Below are 20888 nucleotides of genomic sequence, written 5' to 3'. Positions count from 1 at the left end.
AATAATAAAATAGTTGTCATAGTTCAAATCCATATCACCGTTTATTTTCGAATCTGAATCAATAGTATATGCGCGTATTTTACAGTCTAAATTGAATATCCAAATATATTTCCTGTAATGACGATAAAACGACACACACAACATCATGTACCCTCCTCATTGGTTTGGAAATGGTATGGCCCACTGGTAGAATTCCGAGAATTAAGCCCTTGAGTTTCTTAGAACTGCATTCTCAGAACTGGTGATGCACGAAGTTTCCAGGAAAGTTTTACAAGGTGATTTTTTTCTCCATTATTTGACAGTATTATATCAGAAGTTACTTGTAGTGGTAGACATGCGTTGTGGCTCATTGGCTCTATTGATCAACTTTAAATACTTAAATACTTTTGATTTCTAATGTTTTCTTTCGTTTTGTGAACAGTGGGGTTTCTTAGACTACAGTTGCTAGACGTCTTGCTGATGTTTATACTTGATGCATGGTCAGGTAGTCTAGTATCTCATCTGCTTAAGCAGCATGTGTGCGAGAGATTTTCTCGGAAGTTCGTCTTTCATTGCGAAACTATTGGGGTTTTTTCATTGCCAATGGTCCTACTTTGATCATGTTGGTTTATCGAAATATAGATATTATCGAGAGATAATATATTAGTCATAATGTGCAGTTGGTTTATAGCCTATCCTACTGTACAGAAATATTACTTTTGTGTTATATAGTCAGATTTCTTTAGATTGATCAAAGTAGTTTTTCCGGGTAGTATGAATTTAATATTCTCAAAAAGTATATATTTAATAGTCGTTAAATATCAGTAAACTATAGCAAGAAAAGTAGCGCAACAGGGCGAGCCAGTCTGGTTAGATCACTGCGTACTACTTTTCAGCTTTGCGCACTGTTTTCCCTCTCTCTGATGGTGGTTTCACTTCGCTGGTAGATTTCGACTGCTAAACTGTCGACAACGTTTTCGATCGGTAGTGAGTCTAAACAAAAATCGAACAATATGTTGACGCAGATGTACATTCTTGATCTGTTTTTATGGACCGTTATTATCAATAACTGCCTACTAGTTTTGTACTAAACTTACATGGAGCCTCTGTGCAATGTGTAGGCCTATGTGCACATGCATTTGAAACTCCTAAAATCCTACACCCTATTTTACGCATAGGCCTATTTTGCCATATTCCAATTTTTTTAGAATTTTATTTTTCAAGGTAAAAATAAGTTGGGTCTAATGTCATGGGTTAAACCAGGTGGCTTTCCACTTCTAGACCTATCGAAAAACAGGAAGCCTATTTAGAAGCAACCTAATCTGTGCGCACCCAAGACGGAATGTACTAAACGCTAGACACGTTCCATGCGCGAAACTCGGGCTCCTCTTGAGGTGCCGTGTGTATTCGTGGGCTTGGATATATGCCAAAAGCAAATCGGTCATAATCGAATACACCGAGCTATTAACGGATGAAATAGGTTTTAAACGTGAAGTTTTATCAAACTGTTTCAAAGTAATGTAGCCTATAGTAAAACATTTGCAGTTGAGTAAAACTCACAATTTCTAAATGTAAAAATATTTTATTTTTTAAACTTATTGTAAGGTTTAATTCTAAATTGTCTTTGGAAGGTCTAATAGCAATATGTAATCCGCTATGGACACCAACAGATAGCCTAACTTGTTCACTGTAGCCTGTACAAAGTCTACTTTCCCACTGGCCACAGCAATCATGGCTTGTCACTATGTTATGAACATCAGTTCAATGCCTCTAAGATGTAGGCTATACCCTATAGTTGATATGGTTAGGAATATCTGTCTGTAGCCTCACTCGCAGAAACGTGGTCCACTTTCCCCCAATGATGTTTACTTTGTTGGACATTGAAATGGCGCCACCTATTGAGGAAATATTTCTGACACACACCAAGTTCAATGGTAATAGAGTGATAGTACTACGTCCTCATATAGAGAATATTACATATTTAAATAAAAAAGAACAGCTTTGCTTACTTTATGTTAATATCATTCTGCAACTCTCACAATCTGTGTTTGGCAGATTGTCCTTAATTTACAAGGTATTTCCCATGTTTCCTCAGATTCTGACACTATGGCCTCATTGGCAGATGGCTGTATTCAATTTACCCGCCATGCCGGTGATGTACTGCTCAACTTCAACCGACTCCGCAGTAGAAATATCCTGACGGATGTCACTATCCAGATTGACGGTCAGCACTTCTGCGCTCACAAGACGGTCCTCGTGGCCTGCAGGTACGTTCAAGACCTACTACCAGTTTTTAGGCCAATCATCCTTCTTGTGCTATAGGATTGTCATTGTGAGAGAAAAGGGTTATAATCGTAACATGTGATTGTTATTTTTTGATTTTATAGTGGGCTCTTTTACTCCATATTCACGGACCCCCTGAAGAGTAACCTGAGTGCCATCAGCCTGGACCCCAAGGTGGACCCTGATGGTTTTGCCATCCTGCTGGACTTCATGTACACCTCCACCCTGACCCTGAAGGACAGCCTTGTTTTGGTTACCATGAACACAGCCTCGTACCTCCAGATGGAACATGTGGTGGATACCTGTCGCAGGTTCATCAAGTCCAGGTACGGGAAAAAATGCATAATTGCTCATCTATTTATACTAGGTCTGTAGCCTACAGTCCCCTGTAGCTCAGTTGGTAGAGCATGGCGCTTGCAACGCCAGGGTTGTGAGTTCGTTTCCCACGGGGGGCCAGTATGAAAATGTATGCACTCACTAACTGTAAGTCGCTCTGGATAAGAGCGTCTGCTAAATGACTGAAATGTAAAAATGTAGCCTACTAGTGCCTGGAACTTTTCCTGGTCAGGTCTGTGAATATTTCCAGGCCCTATTTTTCTTATTCACATCCAAATGGTATCAGTTTGGAACTAAATAGTTTATCTTCCTTTCTGCCCTTTAGAGAGCAGTCTGTGAGTCTGCAGAGAGAGGAGGTACTGGCCAGCCCAATGCGTCTCTCTCAGGACCTCCCTGCTTTCAGGGTTCTGGATGGGGTGGTGACCAGCCCCAGCCACACATCCATATCTCCTCTCAGAGACTGGAGGAGCTACTCCCCCAGTGTATTCAGTGGTATCAATGCTTCGGGTAGCTCCCACCACGTCCATGGAAAACACGTCCCCATCCCCATCGGAAAAATGCCAGACGCCTGCAATGTCAGTGACATTCCCAAAGGGGGCGCCGTCTCTCAGAAACTCTGCTCTCCCGCGAATCGCACAGAGACCACCATCATCCACCACCCTTTGTCATCCGACTCCTCTTCCTCCTCAGTTATGATCATCCGCCCTCTCCCCTGCTCCAGCCGTCAGTCGGGGTCATTTGGCGGCCTCCAGGGGCCTGAACACAGAGGGGCCTCCCCCATGGAGGAGGACAGCAACCAGCACCCCCAGCCCGGCTCCCTCAGCCTGTCCCCAGGCTTCAGCAAAGGGGTGATCTGCAACCCCCAAAGCCCCCTCCGTTCTGACTGCCAACCCAACTCCCCCACCGAGTCCAGCGGCTGCAGCAGGAACGCAGCCCCGGCCCTGACCCAGCCATCTGGCTGCTCCCAGGAGCCCAAGGCCCGCAACTGGAAGAAGTACAAGTTTATCGTTATGAACCAGACCTCCGAGGAGGATGAGTCCCAGGTAGGGAGAGTTGAGGCTGGGGACTGCTCCCCTCCACAGGGCCCCTACAGGACCAGTGGATCAGAGGGACCCATTGAAGAGCTGCAGACTGGAGAGATAGTCAACGAGCATGGGGAAGAGATCCTTGTGCCGCAGGCCAGCCATCACAGCATTAGCCAGCAGAGATGCTCCTCCTGTGGTACGGACGCCGCTCAGCACCTGGAGGAGTGTCCCCGCTCCCCTGGCTCCTACAGCGGGGAGGACACCAATAAGCTGCACTCTGAGTACTCCGACTCAAGCTGTGGTCAGTAGTGTGTTTCAATGAGTGGGGCCAATGCAATAAACGTTGACACAGTATAGTTACATTCATGTTGTTTTAATTGACTAAATCTCAAAGTTTCCCTTGCAGAGAATGGTTCCTACTTCTGCAACGAGTGCGACTCAAAGTTTACGGAAGCGGACTCCCTGAAAGGCCACATGCTCCAGGTCCATGCTGACAAGCCATACAAGTGTGACCGATGCCAGGCTGCGTTCCGTTACAAAGGGAACCTCGCCAGCCACAAGACTGTCCACACTGGTAAGACTTCTGTTACATCTTAACTAATATCTGTACGGTCAAACTAATAACGTCATTTTGGTGTCAAAAGTGGGATCCACATACTGTAACTAATAACAGCGTATTTACAGGGTCCTGGGTGGGATCAGTGTTTCATGGTTTCTTTATGCCTGTTGTATTCCAGGAGAGAAACCGTACCGCTGTAACATCTGCGGCGCTCAGTTCAACCGGCCGGCCAACCTCAAGACCCACACCCGCATCCACTCAGGAGAGAAGCCATACAAGTGTGAGACATGTGGCGCTTGCTTCGTACAGGTGAGGAAACAGCTATGATCTGTCATTCACTCATGAAGGACAAATATAATTCATATATAATTATGTATACTTGAATTTGTCTCCTACAAATCGAAAGTATCTTATGTATTTCGTTCCTAGGTAGCTCACCTCCGGGCCCATGTGCTGATCCATACAGGGGAGAAGCCTTATCCCTGTGAGATTTGTGGGACGCACTTCCGCCATCTTCAGACTCTCAAGAGCCACTTACGCATCCACACAGGAGAAAAGCCCTACCATGTAAGTGCCTTGTCTTTCCGTTCACTTGACCCAGTGTGTATCTGGTTAATCTGGACTGCTCCATTTCCTATAATCCCTTCCTGGCTTCCTGTGACTGCCTATCAATAGCCTAAGCTGAGTACCCAGGGCCTTAGTTTAAATGCATAGTGGCTATATCCTCTGTCCTCCTGCTAACCCTTAGTTTAATGTATGAATGAACCCATTGAGAGGCAGTTTGATTCAATTAGTGACTCATTGCGTTCGTTCTTTTTCTTCCTCAGTGCGAGAAATGTGACCTCCACTTTCGCCACAAGAGCCAGTTGAGGCTGCATCTCCGGCAGAAGCACGGCGCAGTCACCAACACCAAGGCTCAGTACCGCCGGGCGAACCAGGACATGCTCGTTGGCTTGGCCAAGGCCTGCTAAATGGACACTGGGACGATGGAGTGTGATTGGCTGGCAACCTTTTTATGTTGTTTTAGGAACACGTTTTCATAGTGTCTTAGTACCACGCTGTCGATTGTTGTGTTTGTTGGCACTGGCAGACAAGTTTCCTCCAAATGTGAATATTTCATATTATTTATAGCTATTTTACTGTATGTTTGTATATAAATCCAGTATGTACTGTGTATACATGTTAATGTGTGTGTTTTAAGATCTTGAGAAATGTCCTGTGATGGAATATACATTTTGGAAATTTGAATTTTGGAATAGGAATTATTATCGGGTAATAATTTTTACTTAATGTGTTCGGTTTTCAGTTATGTATGACTTTTCTTCCTGAATGTTTTCAGTTGGACAGTCTACTTCTAGAAAACTACGACAAATGTTCATTCATATTGAGAAACACTGTTACATTGGTACAGTTCTGTTATAGATGCAGGATATGGGGGCATGTTCAGCTGGACATGAGCTAATGTATTACCCAGTTCTGTTATAGATGCAGGATATGGGGGCATGTTCAGCTGGACATGAGCTAATGTATTACCCAGTTCTTTGTAGTTTCTTATCTTATTATTGTGAATATATCATGTACTACCAACCCAGATTGCCCTCTGCTGGCAGAGTATATGTCTGCATTACTATGGTACAGCCGCTTTTTATGTCTTTCCACCAAGTGAAAGTTTGTCATTGAATCTGTAATTTGGTCAAAATAATATATTATCCGACATGGATACATACATGCATACACAATGTATTGAAGGTGCCTTACACTGAGTTGTCAGAATTTTTTGGTCCATTCAGTTCATTAGTGCAATGTCCTACGTCAGCACTTTGTACTGTATTTGTTTTGTACGCTTTTTGTCTCAAGCCCACCAGCTGTAAGTACACCAGCTCTCAAGCTACAAGTCCTCAGGAATGTTATCAACACTTGTCTTTGTAAACTGCAGAGCTTTATGTGAACTATAAATAAAGGAATGTATAATGAAAACATACATTTATCAATGTGAAAATGCACATCCTAACAGTAATTTATAATTACTATCTTCTATTCCATGATCATAGTCTTATAATAGTCAGTGTATGTGATCTCATCTACCATAGAATGTAACTTTTATGACGCGCTCAAAGGCGTCAACGAAAACACAATACCATGAACTTCCCCAGAGGACAAACATTTTACATTGACATTTTAGTCATTTAGCAGACGCTCTTATCCAGAGCAACTTACAGTTAGTGAGTGCATACATTTTTCATACTGGCCCCTCATGGGAAACGAACCCACAACCCTGGCGTTGCAAGCGCCATGCTCTACCAACTGAGCTACAGGGGACTAACCACAGTATGAGACACTATGACACAGACACTGAGTGTACACAACATGAAGGACACCTGCTCTTTCCATGACATAACTGACCAGGTGAAAGCTATGATCCCTTATTCATGTTACTTAAATCCACTTCAATCAGTATAGATGAAGGGGAGGAGACAGGTTAAGTAAGGATTTTTAAGCCTTGAGGCATGGATTGTGTATGTGTGCCATTCAGAGACGGAATGGGCAAGACAAAATATTTAAGTGCCTTTGAACGGGGTATGGTAGTAGGTGCCAGGCGCACCGGTTTGTATCAAGAACTGCAACGCTGCTGGGTTTTTCACGCTCAACAGTTTCCTGTGTGTGTGTGTGTGGGGGTCCTCATTGATCATTTACAAAAAGACAACACTGCTTTAATTTTGTTTTGACTAAATAAAGTTCATTTGGATAGATTCTGTTAATATTTGGCCACACAGAGTTGAAACACAAATAAAATGACATGTTTGTGAGTGCTCTTTGAAGATAAGAGTCAATGGACATTTTCCTTGAACACAGATAACAGAAGTGATGGTATGCTAGAGAGTCAAGAAATCACAAGATATAATTCAATGATGTCTAATTCAATGCAAAGTATGTGAATGAGACACTTTAAATGGGGAAATTGACATGAACAACTCAAATAACTAATAAAGTAAGAATGGTGACGTTGCATTTCTCAACCCTAGCCAATCACTAGGAATGTCAGTGTGCCCTCTGCTGGCTTATTGGTTGACTGACATGGAAGTGATTCCTATCTGTCCACGTCAGTATTTACAATATAGTTCCAGTGTAACTGCACATTGTTACATAATACTTACTCTGATGGCTGTTTATATATTGAATTACATAATGACATTCTCATCAGATTAAACTATAACACACAAGCAAGCTTGGATGAAATAAAATGTAATTTAAACAATGTTGAACGATTTCTGTGACATGAGTTTGGTCTATGTGGCAAAGTTGTTCCACCTACCATAACTGTTTAACCCTCCCGTTGTCCTAGGGTCAAAATGACCCGCCACTGTGTTGAACCAACTTTATTTAATTTTTATATTTTGGGGATCATTTGTGAGAAGGAGGCAGTGAGACTTTCTTTAAAGTCTCACTGCCTCCTTCTCACAAATGATCCCAAAAAATATAAAAATTAAATAAAGTTGGTTCAACACAGTGGCGGGTCATTTTGACCCTAGGACAACGGGAGGGTTAAGGCTTGTGTTGGAAACAAAATAAATAGGTCGTAAATATAGTTACAGATATCAAAATTATATTGTTCCAGGAAGACTGTTTCTTGACCTTTTTTTGTACCAGGGACTTAAAAGCTATGGTCTCTTTTGTGTCAGGGATCAGCAAGCTATGGTATTTTCTCCTCGGGAACCATTTACATTAAAGAGCACTGTAGAACTGAACAAATTAGAGTCTCAGGGACCGGCCAGCAAACAGTTGATTGACACTGATATAGCCTTGAGATAGTGTGATCTTCTGTCTGTGAGTGTGGAATTATCAGTTTGAGTGGGTCCATCAGTAAGTATTCACCTGTCAAAGAAAAATGAAGTACAAACAGACAGACACGAGAGGGGGGTAATATTTGGTTTGTCTGTCATTTACTTTTTCTCCCACTTTATATGGGTAACATACTCCAATTCAACAAAACTGCTCCTTTTTCCTTTGTCGTGTAATCAATGATTTAAAAAAATAACACGCAACAAAAACGTGGGTCGAGAGCTGATCTTTGTGCACTTTTATAGTACAGAGATTTTATCACAGAAAACGTAATTTTGTTAACATACAGTACTGTATATGCCTCTGCTTGACAACAGAAACGAGCATCTCACAAAGCAAAGGGCAATTCTACTAGTCTTGTCCCTATTCAAAGGCCCCCCGGACTAAAATGACAGGCATGTCAGTCGGTGTACTACTATCATAGGGAACCCCCTCAGAGGGTTCATGTGAGGTTTGTCATCAGAGCATCGTACGACCCATCTTATTCACTCATACACACACTCACCCTTGGACGAGCAGCTCGGCATTCACAAAATAAAGACCCCCTGCCCCCTTAAAACAATAATAAAGGTAAAAAGTCATGAATGGAAATAAACAGGAGAATATTGTTGCTGCCGTTGATAAAAATAACAACTAAAAGTAGCTGTGAATTGTAGTTGTTGGCAGTGTGTGGAATTTCAACCCTCTTTGTCCAGGATGGTTTTGACATTGGCAAACACCTGAAACAGACAGGGAGAGAAAGAGATGCATTAGAGAAAACCAGATTCATGTTTGTGTTTTTGTACATGTGCAATCGCCTGGGCGCAAGTGTGTGACTGCCCTCCGGAGTTTGCAAGGGAAGAGAGAGACAACCAATAGGGAAAGAAACAACTCAGATTGAGGGAATTCATACTGAATTATAAGATCAGTGAATGAGTGTGTACTACTGAGTGTGTACTACTGAGCGTGTTCCAAATGCCCATCATGTGTGACTGCAATGGTGCAGTGCTGTATACTCCTGTTGCTTGCCTCGTCCACACCGCACGAGGCATCCACGGTGCGCACCTTGCCCTGTTTCTCATACAGTGAGATGATTGGCCGTGTCGACTGCAGGTAGGTCTGGATCCTTCAGGGGAGGAAACAGAGGCTCAGAAACAGGGCTGACCAGCACCCAGGACTCAGAGGAGACCCAAAATGGTACATACAGCCAAGCTAAAACATGCTCCCGTGTATATTACTTTTAAGGGTGAGTCAAGGTGGGACTGAAAATCGCAATCTCAAAAGCAATGTTTTTTTCACTAAAGTCCATTATTAAAAGGTGCATTATGTAGTTTTGTGTACAACCTGACTGATTTCAGATAGAAATGCGAGTTATAGATCTGTCATTCTCATTGCAAGCAAGTCTGATTAACAGTAGATATGTTCTATATTAAATATTGATATGCTTCCCCTCGTTTAGTTTTTGCTTCATATTACCTTCGGTTTAGTACACCAACTTAAAACTGCTGAAATTACAACATTTTTGGTAACTGAAACTATATTTCACAGCGGTTAAGATAGCATGATGATTCTCTACACCAGGGCTGCCCAACCCTCTTTCTGGAGATCTACCGTTCTGTGGGTTTTCAGTCCAACCCTAATTTAACACACCTGATTCTACTTATTAGCTGCTCAACAAGACATTAACTAGCTGAATCAGATATGCTAAGTTAGGGTTGGACTGAAAACCTACAGGACAGTAGATATCCAGGAAGAGGGTTGGACAGCCCTGCTCTACACTGCTTGTTGTGTCGCATTACCTGAAATTAGAATTTTAGAAACCAGGAAACAGCAGAGCTATTTCAACATATGGCGCCTTATAAGTACACCTTCTTTTAAATGAACAAGAGCCGTGTGTCATTTTGAGAGGTCCAGTTCATATTAAGAGAGGTCAGTGGTCGGTGATCATGGCAAGCCTTAGAGTTTGGACGCTACCTTTTCTCCAGGCTCGCTCTGTTGTCATCGGTCCGGCCACTGCTCTTCCCTCTTTCTAGACATCGGTTGATACAGACCTGTAGACAAGACAAAACGCAGCTCTCAGGATAAAGTATTACACTGTCAGCCAAGCAATAAAATACATTCACACTCGGAGGCAACTTTCAGAAATAAAAGTCGTACTTCAAATGTGTCATATCTGATCTGTTGCCCCTCCCTCTTCGTCCCCTCACCTTCCTCGTGGAGATCCTCCCCCCAAGGTGTATTATTACCTCATTGCTACAGTCGAAGAAAAGCACACATTTGATGTCAGCCTTCCCGTCCATGACAGCGGTCCACCCCTGGAGGTTGTCTTCGTTTCGGGGGAAGCCGTCGATGAGGAAGCGGAACTTCTTCTCGTCTATCTGCATGGTCTCCTCCATGGCCTGAGGACAAAGGAAAGTGGAAGTTAAAAGGGATATTCTTCCCCAAATCGAAGTCAGACATTTTTATGTCTAAAAAGTCTTACACACCACCTGTAGACCTCACTATATGCATCTGATATTAAACATATTTTGGGTGAACTATCCCTTTAAGGGTGAAGCAAGGATTAATTCAGCCTATGGAGCAATGACAGAGACTATTTTAGTACTCAGACCAAAATGACTGTATAGCGCTACTCCATATTATCCAAGCTAATAGTAATGCTAACTGCCAGCTTCCTAAAGGTCAACAGTTAACACAAACCCTGTAGTCATAGGTACCTGGAGTTAGTGCATACCTTCCTGAGTAAGTTAATAGTGATCTCGACAGGGACGATCTTGCCATCCTTGATGTAGTTATCGATGAGCTGTCCGAACTCGGACCCCTCTCGGCTCTGTTCAGCCCTCAGCAGGTCTCCGGCAGACAGATGAGTGTAACTGTAGTTCTGGGAAAAACACAGAGGGTTAATGCCAGCCTTAACCAAAACAACACAGTGCACTCCTCGAATAATAATAATTACTGGTTCAACCGCTTATGGAGAACAATGGGACAAAAACATTTGTATACTTGTATTGTAAGAGGAATGTCCAGCTGAACACAAAGGAGAGCACTCGTTCGTAAAGTCAATCAAGTCAATCCGGTTTAGTACAAGTTGCAACGGGGAGACACCACACACCCAGCACAGAAGCAGAGAAAATGTCTAACTGGCCTCTTCTGAGCAGGCTCTTACAGTGAGGGAAAAAAGTATTTGATCCCCTGCTGATTTTGTACGTTTGCCCACTGACAAAGAAATGATCAGTCTATAATTTTAATGGTAGGTTTATTTGAACAGTGAGAGACAGAATAACAACAAAAAAATCCAGAAAAACGCATGTCAAAAATGTTATAAATTGATTTGCATTTTAATGAGGGAAATAAGTATTTGACCCCCTCTCAATCAGAAAGATTTCTGGCTCCCAGGTGTCTTTTATACAGGTAACGAGCTGAGATTAGGAGCACACTCTTAAAGCTTGTTACCTGTATAAAAGACACCTGTCCACAGAAGCAATCAATCAATCAGATTCCAAACTCTCCACCATGGCCAAGACCAAAGAGCTCTCCAAGGATGTCAGGGACAAGATTGTAGACCTACACAAGGCTGGAATGGGCTACAAGACCATCGCCAAGCAGCTTGGTGAGAAGGTGACAACAGTTGGTGCGATTATTCGCAAAAGGAAGAAACACAAAAGACTGTCAATCTCCCTCGGCCTGGGGCTCCATGCAAGATCTCACCTCGTGGAATTGCAATGATCATGAGAACGGTGAGGAATCAGCCCAGAATTACACGGGAGGATCTTGTCAATGATCTCAAGGCAGCCGAGACCATAGTCACCAAGAAAACAATTGGTAACACACTACGCCGTGAAGGACTGAAATCCTGCAGCGCCCGCAAGGTCCCCCTGCTCAAGAAAGCACATATACAGGCCCGTCTGAAGTTTGCCAATGAACATCTGAATGATTCAGAGGAGAACTGGGTGAAAGTGTTGTGGTCAGATGAGACCAATATCAAGCTCTTTGGCATCAACTCAACTCGCCGTGTTGGAGGAGGAGGAATGCTGCCTATGACCCCAAGAACACCATCCCCACCGTCAAACATGGAGGTGGAAACATTATGCTTTGGGGATGTTTTTCTGCTAAGGGGACAGGACAACTTCACCGCATCAAAGGGACGATGGACGGGGCCATGTACCGTCAAATCTTGGGTGAGAACCTCCTTCCCTCAGCCAGGGCATTGAAAATGGGTCGTAGATGGGTATTCCAGCATGACAATGACCCAAAACACACAGCCAAGGCAACAAAGGAGTGGCTCAAGAAGAAGCACATTAAAGGTCCTGGAGTGGCCTAGCTAGTCTCCAGACCTTAATCCCATAGAAAATCTGTGGAGGGAGCTGAAGGTTCAAGTTGCCAAACGTCAGGCTCGAAACCTTAATGACTTGGAGAAGTTCTGCAAAGAGGAGTGGGACAAAATCCCTCCTAAGATGTGTGCAAACCTGGTGGCCAACTACAAGAAACATCTGACCTCTGTGATTGCCAACAAGGGTTTTGCCACCAAGTACTAAGTCATGTTTTGCAGAGGGGTCAAATACTTATTTCCCTCATTAAAATGCAAATCAATTTATAACATTTTTGACATGCGTTTTTCTTGATTTTTTTGTTGTTATTCTGTCTCTCACTGTTCAAATAAACCTACCATTAAAATTATAGACTGATCATGTCTTTGTCAGTGGGCAAACGTAAAAAATCAGCAGGGGATCAAATACTTTTCCCCCTCACTGTACATCCTAATCAGACAGCACCAAATGTTCTGTAAACACCAGCGTCTGGGAGACAGGCCCTTATATCCTAACCAGACAGCATCAAGTGTTCTGTAAACACCAGCCTCTTGGAGACAGGCCCTTATATCCTAACCAGACAGCATCAAGTGTTCTGTAAACACCAGCGTCTGGGAGACAGGCCCTTATATCCTAACCAGACAGCATCAAGTGTTCTGTAAACACCAGCGTCTGGGAGACAGGCCCTTATATCCTAACCAGACAGCATCAAGTGTTCTGTAAACACCAGCGTCTGGGAGACAGGCCCTTATATCCTAACCAGACAGCATCACGTGTTCTGTAAACACCAGCGTCTGGGAGACAGGCCCTTATATCCTAACCAGACAGCATCAAGTGTTCTGTAAACACCAGCGTCTGGGAGACAGGCCCTTATATCCTAACCAGACAGCATCAAGTGTTCTGTAAACACCAGCGTCTGGGAGACAGGCCCTTATATCCTAACCAGACAGCATCAAGTGTTCTGTAAACACCAGCGTCTGGGAGACAGGCCCTTATATCCTAACCAGACAGCATCAAGTGTTCTGTAAACACCAGCGTCTGGGAGACAGGCCCTTATATCCTAACCAGACAGCACCAAATGTTCTGTAAACACCAGCGTCTGGGAGACAGGCCCTTATATCCTAACCAGACAGCATCAAGTGTTATGTAAACACCAGCGTCTGGGAGACAGGCCCTTATATCCTAACCAGACAGCATCAAGTGTTCTGTAAACACCAGCCTCTTGGAGACATTTACATTTACATTTAAGTCATTTAGCAGACACTCTTATCCAGAGCAACTTACAAATTGGGAGACAGGCCCTTATATCTTAATCAGAGAGCACCAAATGTTCTGTAAACACCAGCCTCTTGGAGACAGGCCCTTATATCCTAATCAGATAGCACCAAATGTTCTGTAAACACCAGCCTCTTGGAGACAGGCCCTTATATCCTAATCAGACAGCACCAAATGTTCTGTAAAAACCAGCCTCTTGGAGACAGGCCCTTGTATCCTAATCAGACAGCACCAAATGTTCTGTAAACACCAGCCCGAGAGGCTTGTAGGAAGTCAAAACTAAAGGCAGTGCTGTCAGCTGCTACAGAATCACACAGTGTTCCCAGAATGTCATCAATACAACAGTGAATAATCAGTGTTCTCTCTGTCCTTATACATTCCGTCTGGCGTCAACCACTATCAACAGATATGAGAATAATCCATAACATTCAGCATCAAGTCTAGTGACCATCAACACGCACCTTGAGTGTCACAAACACTAGAAATTCTGTGTATTACAGAAAGGAAAAATATATACACATTCTGTTGATCACTCTAAACTAAATATGACCTTCAGTCACCTTAAATCTCCCCATTACATCTTTCCTATCAATGTAGCTAGCCTACTTTGTTTAGGAATCAATTGGGTTATGAGAATGAAATTGTCCGGGTGTAATGTAGTTCCTTTAAAAGGAGTGCAATAGTAACAATGTCCTAAGCAGAGAATAAATAGAAAAGAGTAATGTGTTATATAGCTAGATGGTTATTGTTCAACAGTGTGTTTCTGTGCTCCATTGACACTGAAAGCAGGGGAGGGGTTTAGGGAGCGACGAGACAGCATCACTAGTGCCCTTTAACTACTATTGTGCTGAATGAATAGAACAGGTGTTATTTCAGGATGCTTGCTCAAACACATATGGCCCCTGCCCTAAATTATGAATATAGGGCAGGGATTGACATTAAGGTCACCTACCCACAGGAGAGGAACCAGAAAGATCAGACTAATGGAATCATTTGCATTTTGGCTGTTATCAGGAGAGAAAAAAAATCACCTGTTCAATGGGGCAACCACAGAGCAGGCTCAACTTGCACGACTGTTCATGTCACTTGCCCGGGGCAATATGACAACCCTTAATGCCAATCCCTGATAAGTCTAAACACACATCAAAGTAGTTGGCAAATGCATGAAACAACTTGGCACAGAAGAAAGCCAAAGGAGGCCTGCAATGTTGGACGCAAATATGTCAGACAGCTGCATAGCAGTAGTAGACGCTAAATCTTTGCTTGAGTTTATCTATTGACGCAAAACACCACCCAGACTCAGATACACATATGCCTTGATTTCTCAAGAATCCCTGTTCAAGGGCATTGGTTGGAGGGTTAGAGCAGGTGCATTGCAGATAAAATACCTTTACATAATGTGAATTGCACAACAGCTGAACTGATAAGATGTACACTACACATCCGTATGACGTCACTATCAGTGCATAGGCTACTCTGTATGTAGTTAGAAGCCTACCACCATAAACACAGAGTAGCCTAGTCTGTTTCCTATTCCTTCTGTTTCTCAACAGAGGCACAGTCTGTTCAGTGTAAGACATGAAAACACTAGCTACTGATTAGAATAGAAGTCACTGCTGTTTTACATAACAAGCTAGCTACCCTCTGTCTCTCGTTGGTGAACTATAGCCCACTTTGACTCCTGAGGGGTATACTACAACACAGGATCAATGAGTTAACCAGCTAAACATGCCTAAATAACTTTTTATTTTTAAGAAAGATAAGCTAAAAATGAACATCTTCTAATTGACACAAAAACCCAAAACACATAACTAGATTGTGGTTATTTCTGGTTGTTTATCGAAGTTACCTGGCTAACTCACATTGCTCCTGATTTATAGAAAAATTAAAGTACTTCACTGATTAAAGTACTACACCCCTCTCTCTGGTATTCAGGAATAACCTTTATCCATAGCTAGCTAGTTGAAAGTCTATTGATGGAGGGGAAAAAATCATTATTATTCATTGCACTCACGTAGTTAGTTAGCTAGTGTGGTCTTGGCATAGTTATACTGGTAACTGCTCCTTCTATCTGTGGCTATGTTAGCTAGCATAATGAGTAGGCTACATTTAGAGGACAAGAACCGGAAGTTGATACATTTAGCTGGTCTCCCCTGGACAGAAGTTGGCACAACCCACTCAAATCTGTTAGTGGTTTCTTTCCTAACACAGTTCAATGCCCTGATCATTTTATCATTGTCCGTTTCATTGGTTTTTTTTTGTCGCCATCTCTTACCTCCACGATTCTGACGCACTGGGTTCCTTTCCCCGCGCCAGGCCCGCCCAGCACGAACACAACCTGCGGCTTCATGATCAATGCGGCGGTTGCAGCCCTGTAGACAACGCTCGGCACCTTCACAGATAAGATACTCAATAAACGGAAAATCATAAACCGAAAACAACAACCAAAAATACACTATAAATGTAAACCCGGCTCGATGAGGAGACCGCAGAACAGTTTGAATGACCAGTTGACGCGCGTCAGTGGGAAGTCCGCAGAAGCCAACCCCACTTCCCCTGTTGACGTGGCCAACCAATGGCAGCACATGGAGGAGTGTCCATGGGATGTAAACCACGCCCACATGATGTATCCTTGTTTTTTCAACGAAGGGGTCTGTTGAAGGCCTCTCGCTCACTGGTTGTCGCTGTCTATCCTCCCAGCATCAGCACCTAGCCTAACTGAACAGCGACCGTCCTCGAGGAAATGATGCTCTACCAAGCAAGGGAGTTGGACAGATAATGCTTAATCGGTCGACGGAGATCGATATGGATGATTCGTGTCACCAAAACATTTAAGGGATAACTGAGCGGCTGGGTGTCACACGAAGTCCCGGGCACGTTTGTGCACCTCTGGCTGCTTTCTCTCACCATTCATAATGCACCATTCATGATGCGAGCTTCCCTCATCCTTGATCTCAAGAATGGCACGAAGAAAACATTGAAATAGCCTAGCGTTATTGGCTCGACAGGGCACAATAGCCTGCCACGCGCTGTTTCGTTGATTCAATAGCCTATTAGGCTATAACTAGCCTACTATCATCGGGTTTAGGTAGGATATGAGCCAAAGTCTTCTTGTTGTGCCGACCAAGACAATCTTCTTTGAGGGCGCCGTACCAATAACAGGGCTATGCAAGCCATCCAAACAAAGGCACCCGAACATCCCAATTGACTCACCTGCTGTCCCGTCGCCACTGACATGACAACGCTGAGCCGAAAGAGCAGGATCAAAGGGCACCGACCTGCAGCCGGACGCGTGGACTCGAAAAGAAAGGGGGCGACGGCCTCGAAGCGAGGAAGCAGCAGCCCGAGGGAGGCCCAATTGCAGTTTCTGGGGATAAGCACCAAGGGCAGTGCGGCACTCAACAGTCATATCGGGGGAAGGCGGTGGGGAGATGCTCAGTGTACCTTCCCCCAACTCTTCGTTCTTCTCCTTCCATGTCCTTAACGTGCCAGTTTCCCGGCGTGGAAAAGTGCTTGAAAACAACTGCTGTATTGATTTGATTTCGAATGTTGGCTCAGTGTTTATATTCAAAATGATTAATCTATTTCGTTTTCTGAAGCTATTTGACTGCATCAGTGATGGGCAATTAAAATATTAATCTTGATTTACAAGCTCGCTGGAATCCGAGAGGGACTGATGTGCATACTGGTCAGGTATCATCTCCTCCCTCCATCTCTGGTTCTCCTTACACTGCTACTTGTCAGCACCATGGGCTGTATCCAGAGCATCGCCTGCAAGCCGCGCATTAGAAGGGACAACATTGTAGTCTACGAGGTATCGGCCTCCATTGACCAGTGCCCAACGGTGATAGAGGAGAACTCGCCTATAGTGCTGCGGTATAAGACACCGTACTTCAGGGCCTCCGCCGGGATCGTCATGCCTCCGGTGCCCCGCAATGAAACCTGGGTGGTGGGTTGGATCCAGGCTTGTACTCAAATGGAGTTCTACAATACTTATGGTGACATTGGCATGTAAGTTCTGAGCTGTCACCATCCGTAATCATTCAATCTGACTGACTCTGACTCTCTCTCACTCTCTCACACACAAACACGCACAATAGGCTTTAGTTCAGTGGGCTAATGTCTTGAGTCACTTGGCCAGACGATCCGGGTTTGGTACCCAGTCGGTCACATAATGTGAACTGTTCTGTGTATATGTATCAGTTGGATGAGTGAAATTCTAGCAACTGTAAATTTTTGCCATGACCTAGGCTACTATTAACACAGTCCATTAAGTGAGGCTATTGTAATGTATCATTATCATAAACTGTTGTACTGTTTTGTAGCCAGATATTATGTAATAAGATATTCTCTCTGTCCACTACCAAAGGTCCAGTTGGGAGTTACCGGAGCTCCGTGAGGGCCGTGTCAAGGCCATCAGCGACTCAGACGGGGTCAGCTACCCCTGGTACGGCAACACCACCGAGACGGTCACCCTCACGGGCCCCACGTCCAAGCCGTCGCGCCTCACGGTCAGCATGAACGACAACTTCTACCCCAGTGTGACCTGGGCCGTGCCCATCAGCAACAGCAACACACCCATGCTGTCATGCATCACCCGAGACCAGAGCTTCATCACCTGGCTGGTTGCCATCAACTCTGTCACCAAGGTAGGCTTCAGAAGGTGGACTTCCTTGGATTTTATGAACTGCTCTGTTTAGTTTTATGTTTTATTATCTTAAAAGGGATAGTTCACTTCAAAGTCAAAGTTTGTCAGTTGTTTTCCAACCTCTAAAGTGGTCTAATCTCGAGATAAATCCACATCCCACACAATCAGTTGTATGGTTCCAACAATGCGTCCCTCAATCCCAAATGCATGGGAAAGATTAGCACCATCTACAGTTGAAGTCGGAAGTCTACATACACTTTAGCCAAATACTTTTAAACGTTTGGAAATTGCTCCCAAGGATGAACCAGACTTGTGGAGGTCTTGGCTGATTTCTTTTGATTTTCCCATGATGTCAAGCAAAGAGGCACTGAGTTTGAAGGTAGGCCTTGAAATACATCCACAGGTACACCTCCAATTGACTCAAATGATGTCAATTAGCCTATCAGAAGCTTCTAAAGCCATGACATAATTTTCTGGAATTTTCCAAGCTGTTTAAAGGCACAGTCAACTTAGTGTATGTAAACTTCTGACCCACTGGAATTGTGATACAGTGAATTATAAGTGAAATAATCTGTCTGTAAACAATTGTTGGAAAAAGTACTTGTGTCATTCACAAAGTAGATGTCATAACCGACTTGCCAAAACTATAGTTTGTTAACAACAAATTTGTGGAGTGGTTGAAAAACTAGTTTTAATGACTCCAACCTAAGTGTATGTAAACTTCCGACTTCAACTGTATGTGGATCCCACTTCTGACACCAAAATGACGTTATTAGTTTGACCGTACAGATATTAGTTAAGATGTAACAGAAGTCTTACCAGTGTGGACAGTCTGGTGGCTGGCGAGGTTCCCTTTGTAACGGAACGCAGCCTGGCATCGGTCACACTTGTATGGCTTGTCAGCATGGACCGGGAGCATGTGGCCTTTCAGGGAGTCCGCTTCCGCAAACTTTGAGTCGCACTTGTTGCAGAAGTAGGAACCATTCTCTGCAACCTAAGTGTATGTAAACTTCCGACTTCAACTGTAATTAGTTTGATCGACCCAACAAATGGTGTGCAATGTGGACTCATCTCAACACATGACCACCTTTGAGGTCTGAAAACATCTGACAAACTTTGATTTTGGACTGAACTAACCCTTTAAATTTGTGTTTTCCATTATGTTCCTGGAGTACCCCCAGGACTGTTCATTTCTGTCCTTGCCCAGTGTTAGGTCTGGGCTAGGACAGAAATATGCGGCCTTGGGGCCGGGGTAGTCAAGGTAGGCTACATATTGCGAAACACTGCTCTATGTGCTAGCTGTAAAGCTCTTTGGGCTGCAGCGTATTAAATGGCAGTTGCTATACAAGACTCAGTGGAGGCTGCTGAGGAGAGAACGGCTCATAATAATGTCCGGAAACTATGTGTTTGATACCATTCCACTGATACCGCTCCAGTCATTACCACGAGCCCGTTCTCCCCAATTAAGGTGCCACCAACCTCCTGTGATACAAGTTAACTTTACTATTATAATTTTTTCACTTTCCAGGAGCGCATCGTGCTGCAGACGGTGCGGTGGCGGATGCGGGTGGACATTGCCGTGGACCCTGACATGCCCCTTGGCTCCCGGGCCTCCCTAGTGGGCCGTCCTCACCAGGAGCAGCCCCACATCCTCAACTACCAGGAGCCCATCCCCCCCAACGCCCTGGGACGACCTAACGCCAACGACGCCCAAGTGCTGATGTGGAGACCCCGCAGAGGGGCGCCCCTAGTGGTCATACCGCCCAAATAAGGTCGAAAAGACTGAGAAAGAGAGATGTGATTGGTTCACGGTAATGAGGAAGTGTGGCCCATCGCAAAGCAGGGAAATGATGAGTTATTTTACCAAGATGGCAGCTCTTCACTCGTACCTACTACTGTCTCGGTTCAATGGATGATAAGAAATTGTGAAAAAGTTTAGGTATTTTCTCTGGACTGGACTGCATTGGAATTGGCACAGCGGAAATCTACAGAGCTAGCCTGGTTTCGGGTGCAGGCTCAACACTGCATCAGCGTTTGATTAAGTAAGACTGTTTTTGGACGGCCACAGTCCCGTATTAGAGTTGTATCCATTGGAAAGAAAGGGACAGAGTTATCGAAGTTTCATTGAGGTGGACTGAACACAGAACTGCATCCTGCATCCTACTGTAGATCTTATTGCATGAGAGAGAAAACGGTCTTTGACTGGAATAAGAATAGCATTTTATATAAGCTCATCACATTAAGGACATTGAATGGAACTTCTTACATTGGCCATGAAATCCTGCAAGCTGGAAAACCTCCTCAGTGCCAACTATGGACACAACAGCCTTTAATGCTCATACAACCTTTAAGAACACATCGTTAGATTTAATTATGAGGCAAATCATATTATATGAATCTTCTGTTAGTTTAAGAGTAACTCACATCAATCAGATTGTATTAAGAGCACCTACTTGGCATAAAGTTCTACAAATAAAATGGGCTGATTGTAGTCTTATTGAAATACACCATGTCTATCCATTCACATAAAAACATAGAACATGGAAGGGTTAAAGGTGTGGGTTTTCTGGTGTCATTTGGGTATCTACATATACAGTGGGGGAAAAAAGTATTTAGTCAGCCACCAATTGTGCAAGTTCTCCCACTTAAAAAGATGA

At 43.8% G+C, this 20888-nt stretch overlaps 3 protein-coding genes across 5 annotated transcripts; 2 read left to right on the top strand and 1 right to left on the bottom strand.

The window, feature by feature from the left end:
- The first annotated feature begins 237 nt into the window (after positions 1 to 237).
- LOC121580710 (B-cell lymphoma 6 protein) lies at positions 238 to 6163 on the top strand. Its single transcript, XM_041895708.2, has 8 exons — positions 238 to 275; positions 2075 to 2246; positions 2367 to 2588; positions 2924 to 3924; positions 4030 to 4197; positions 4361 to 4491; positions 4612 to 4749; positions 5010 to 6163. The coding sequence occupies exons 1-8, from the start codon at positions 245 to 247 to the stop codon at positions 5151 to 5153; spliced, it is 2007 nt and encodes a 668-aa protein (XP_041751642.1). The 5' UTR covers positions 238 to 244; the 3' UTR covers positions 5154 to 6163.
- Positions 6164 to 8245: 2082 nt separating this feature from the next.
- LOC121580709 (UMP-CMP kinase) lies at positions 8246 to 17375 on the bottom strand. Of its 3 annotated transcripts, XM_041895705.2 has the most exons (7): positions 16797 to 17375; positions 15859 to 15975; positions 10736 to 10882; positions 10248 to 10400; positions 9976 to 10052; positions 9031 to 9127; positions 8246 to 8741 (listed from the first exon to the last, which is right to left on the bottom strand). In XM_041895705.2, the coding sequence occupies exons 1-7, from the start codon at positions 16818 to 16820 to the stop codon at positions 8700 to 8702; spliced, it is 657 nt and encodes a 218-aa protein (XP_041751639.1). In that variant the 5' UTR covers positions 16821 to 17375; the 3' UTR covers positions 8246 to 8699. The 3 variants fall into 3 exon arrangements, with proteins under 3 accessions (XP_041751639.1, XP_041751641.1, XP_041751638.1); XM_041895707.2 differs by lacking the exon at positions 15859 to 15975; XM_041895704.1 differs by lacking the exon at positions 16797 to 17375 and having other exon boundaries at positions 15859 to 16135.
- On the top strand, positions 17260 to 20755 carry fam78ba (family with sequence similarity 78 member Ba). Its single transcript, XM_041895703.1, has 3 exons — positions 17260 to 17594; positions 17953 to 18232; positions 19760 to 20755. The coding sequence occupies exons 1-3, from the start codon at positions 17260 to 17262 to the stop codon at positions 20000 to 20002; spliced, it is 858 nt and encodes a 285-aa protein (XP_041751637.1). The 3' UTR covers positions 20003 to 20755.
- Positions 20756 to 20888: the final 133 nt, after the last annotated feature.

The sequence above is a fragment of the Coregonus clupeaformis genome, chromosome 14 (assembly GCF_020615455.1).
Source record: "Coregonus clupeaformis isolate EN_2021a chromosome 14, ASM2061545v1, whole genome shotgun sequence".
Lineage (NCBI taxonomy): Eukaryota > Metazoa > Chordata > Actinopteri > Salmoniformes > Salmonidae > Coregonus > Coregonus clupeaformis.
This window is presented reverse-complemented; position numbering and strand designations above follow the sequence as displayed.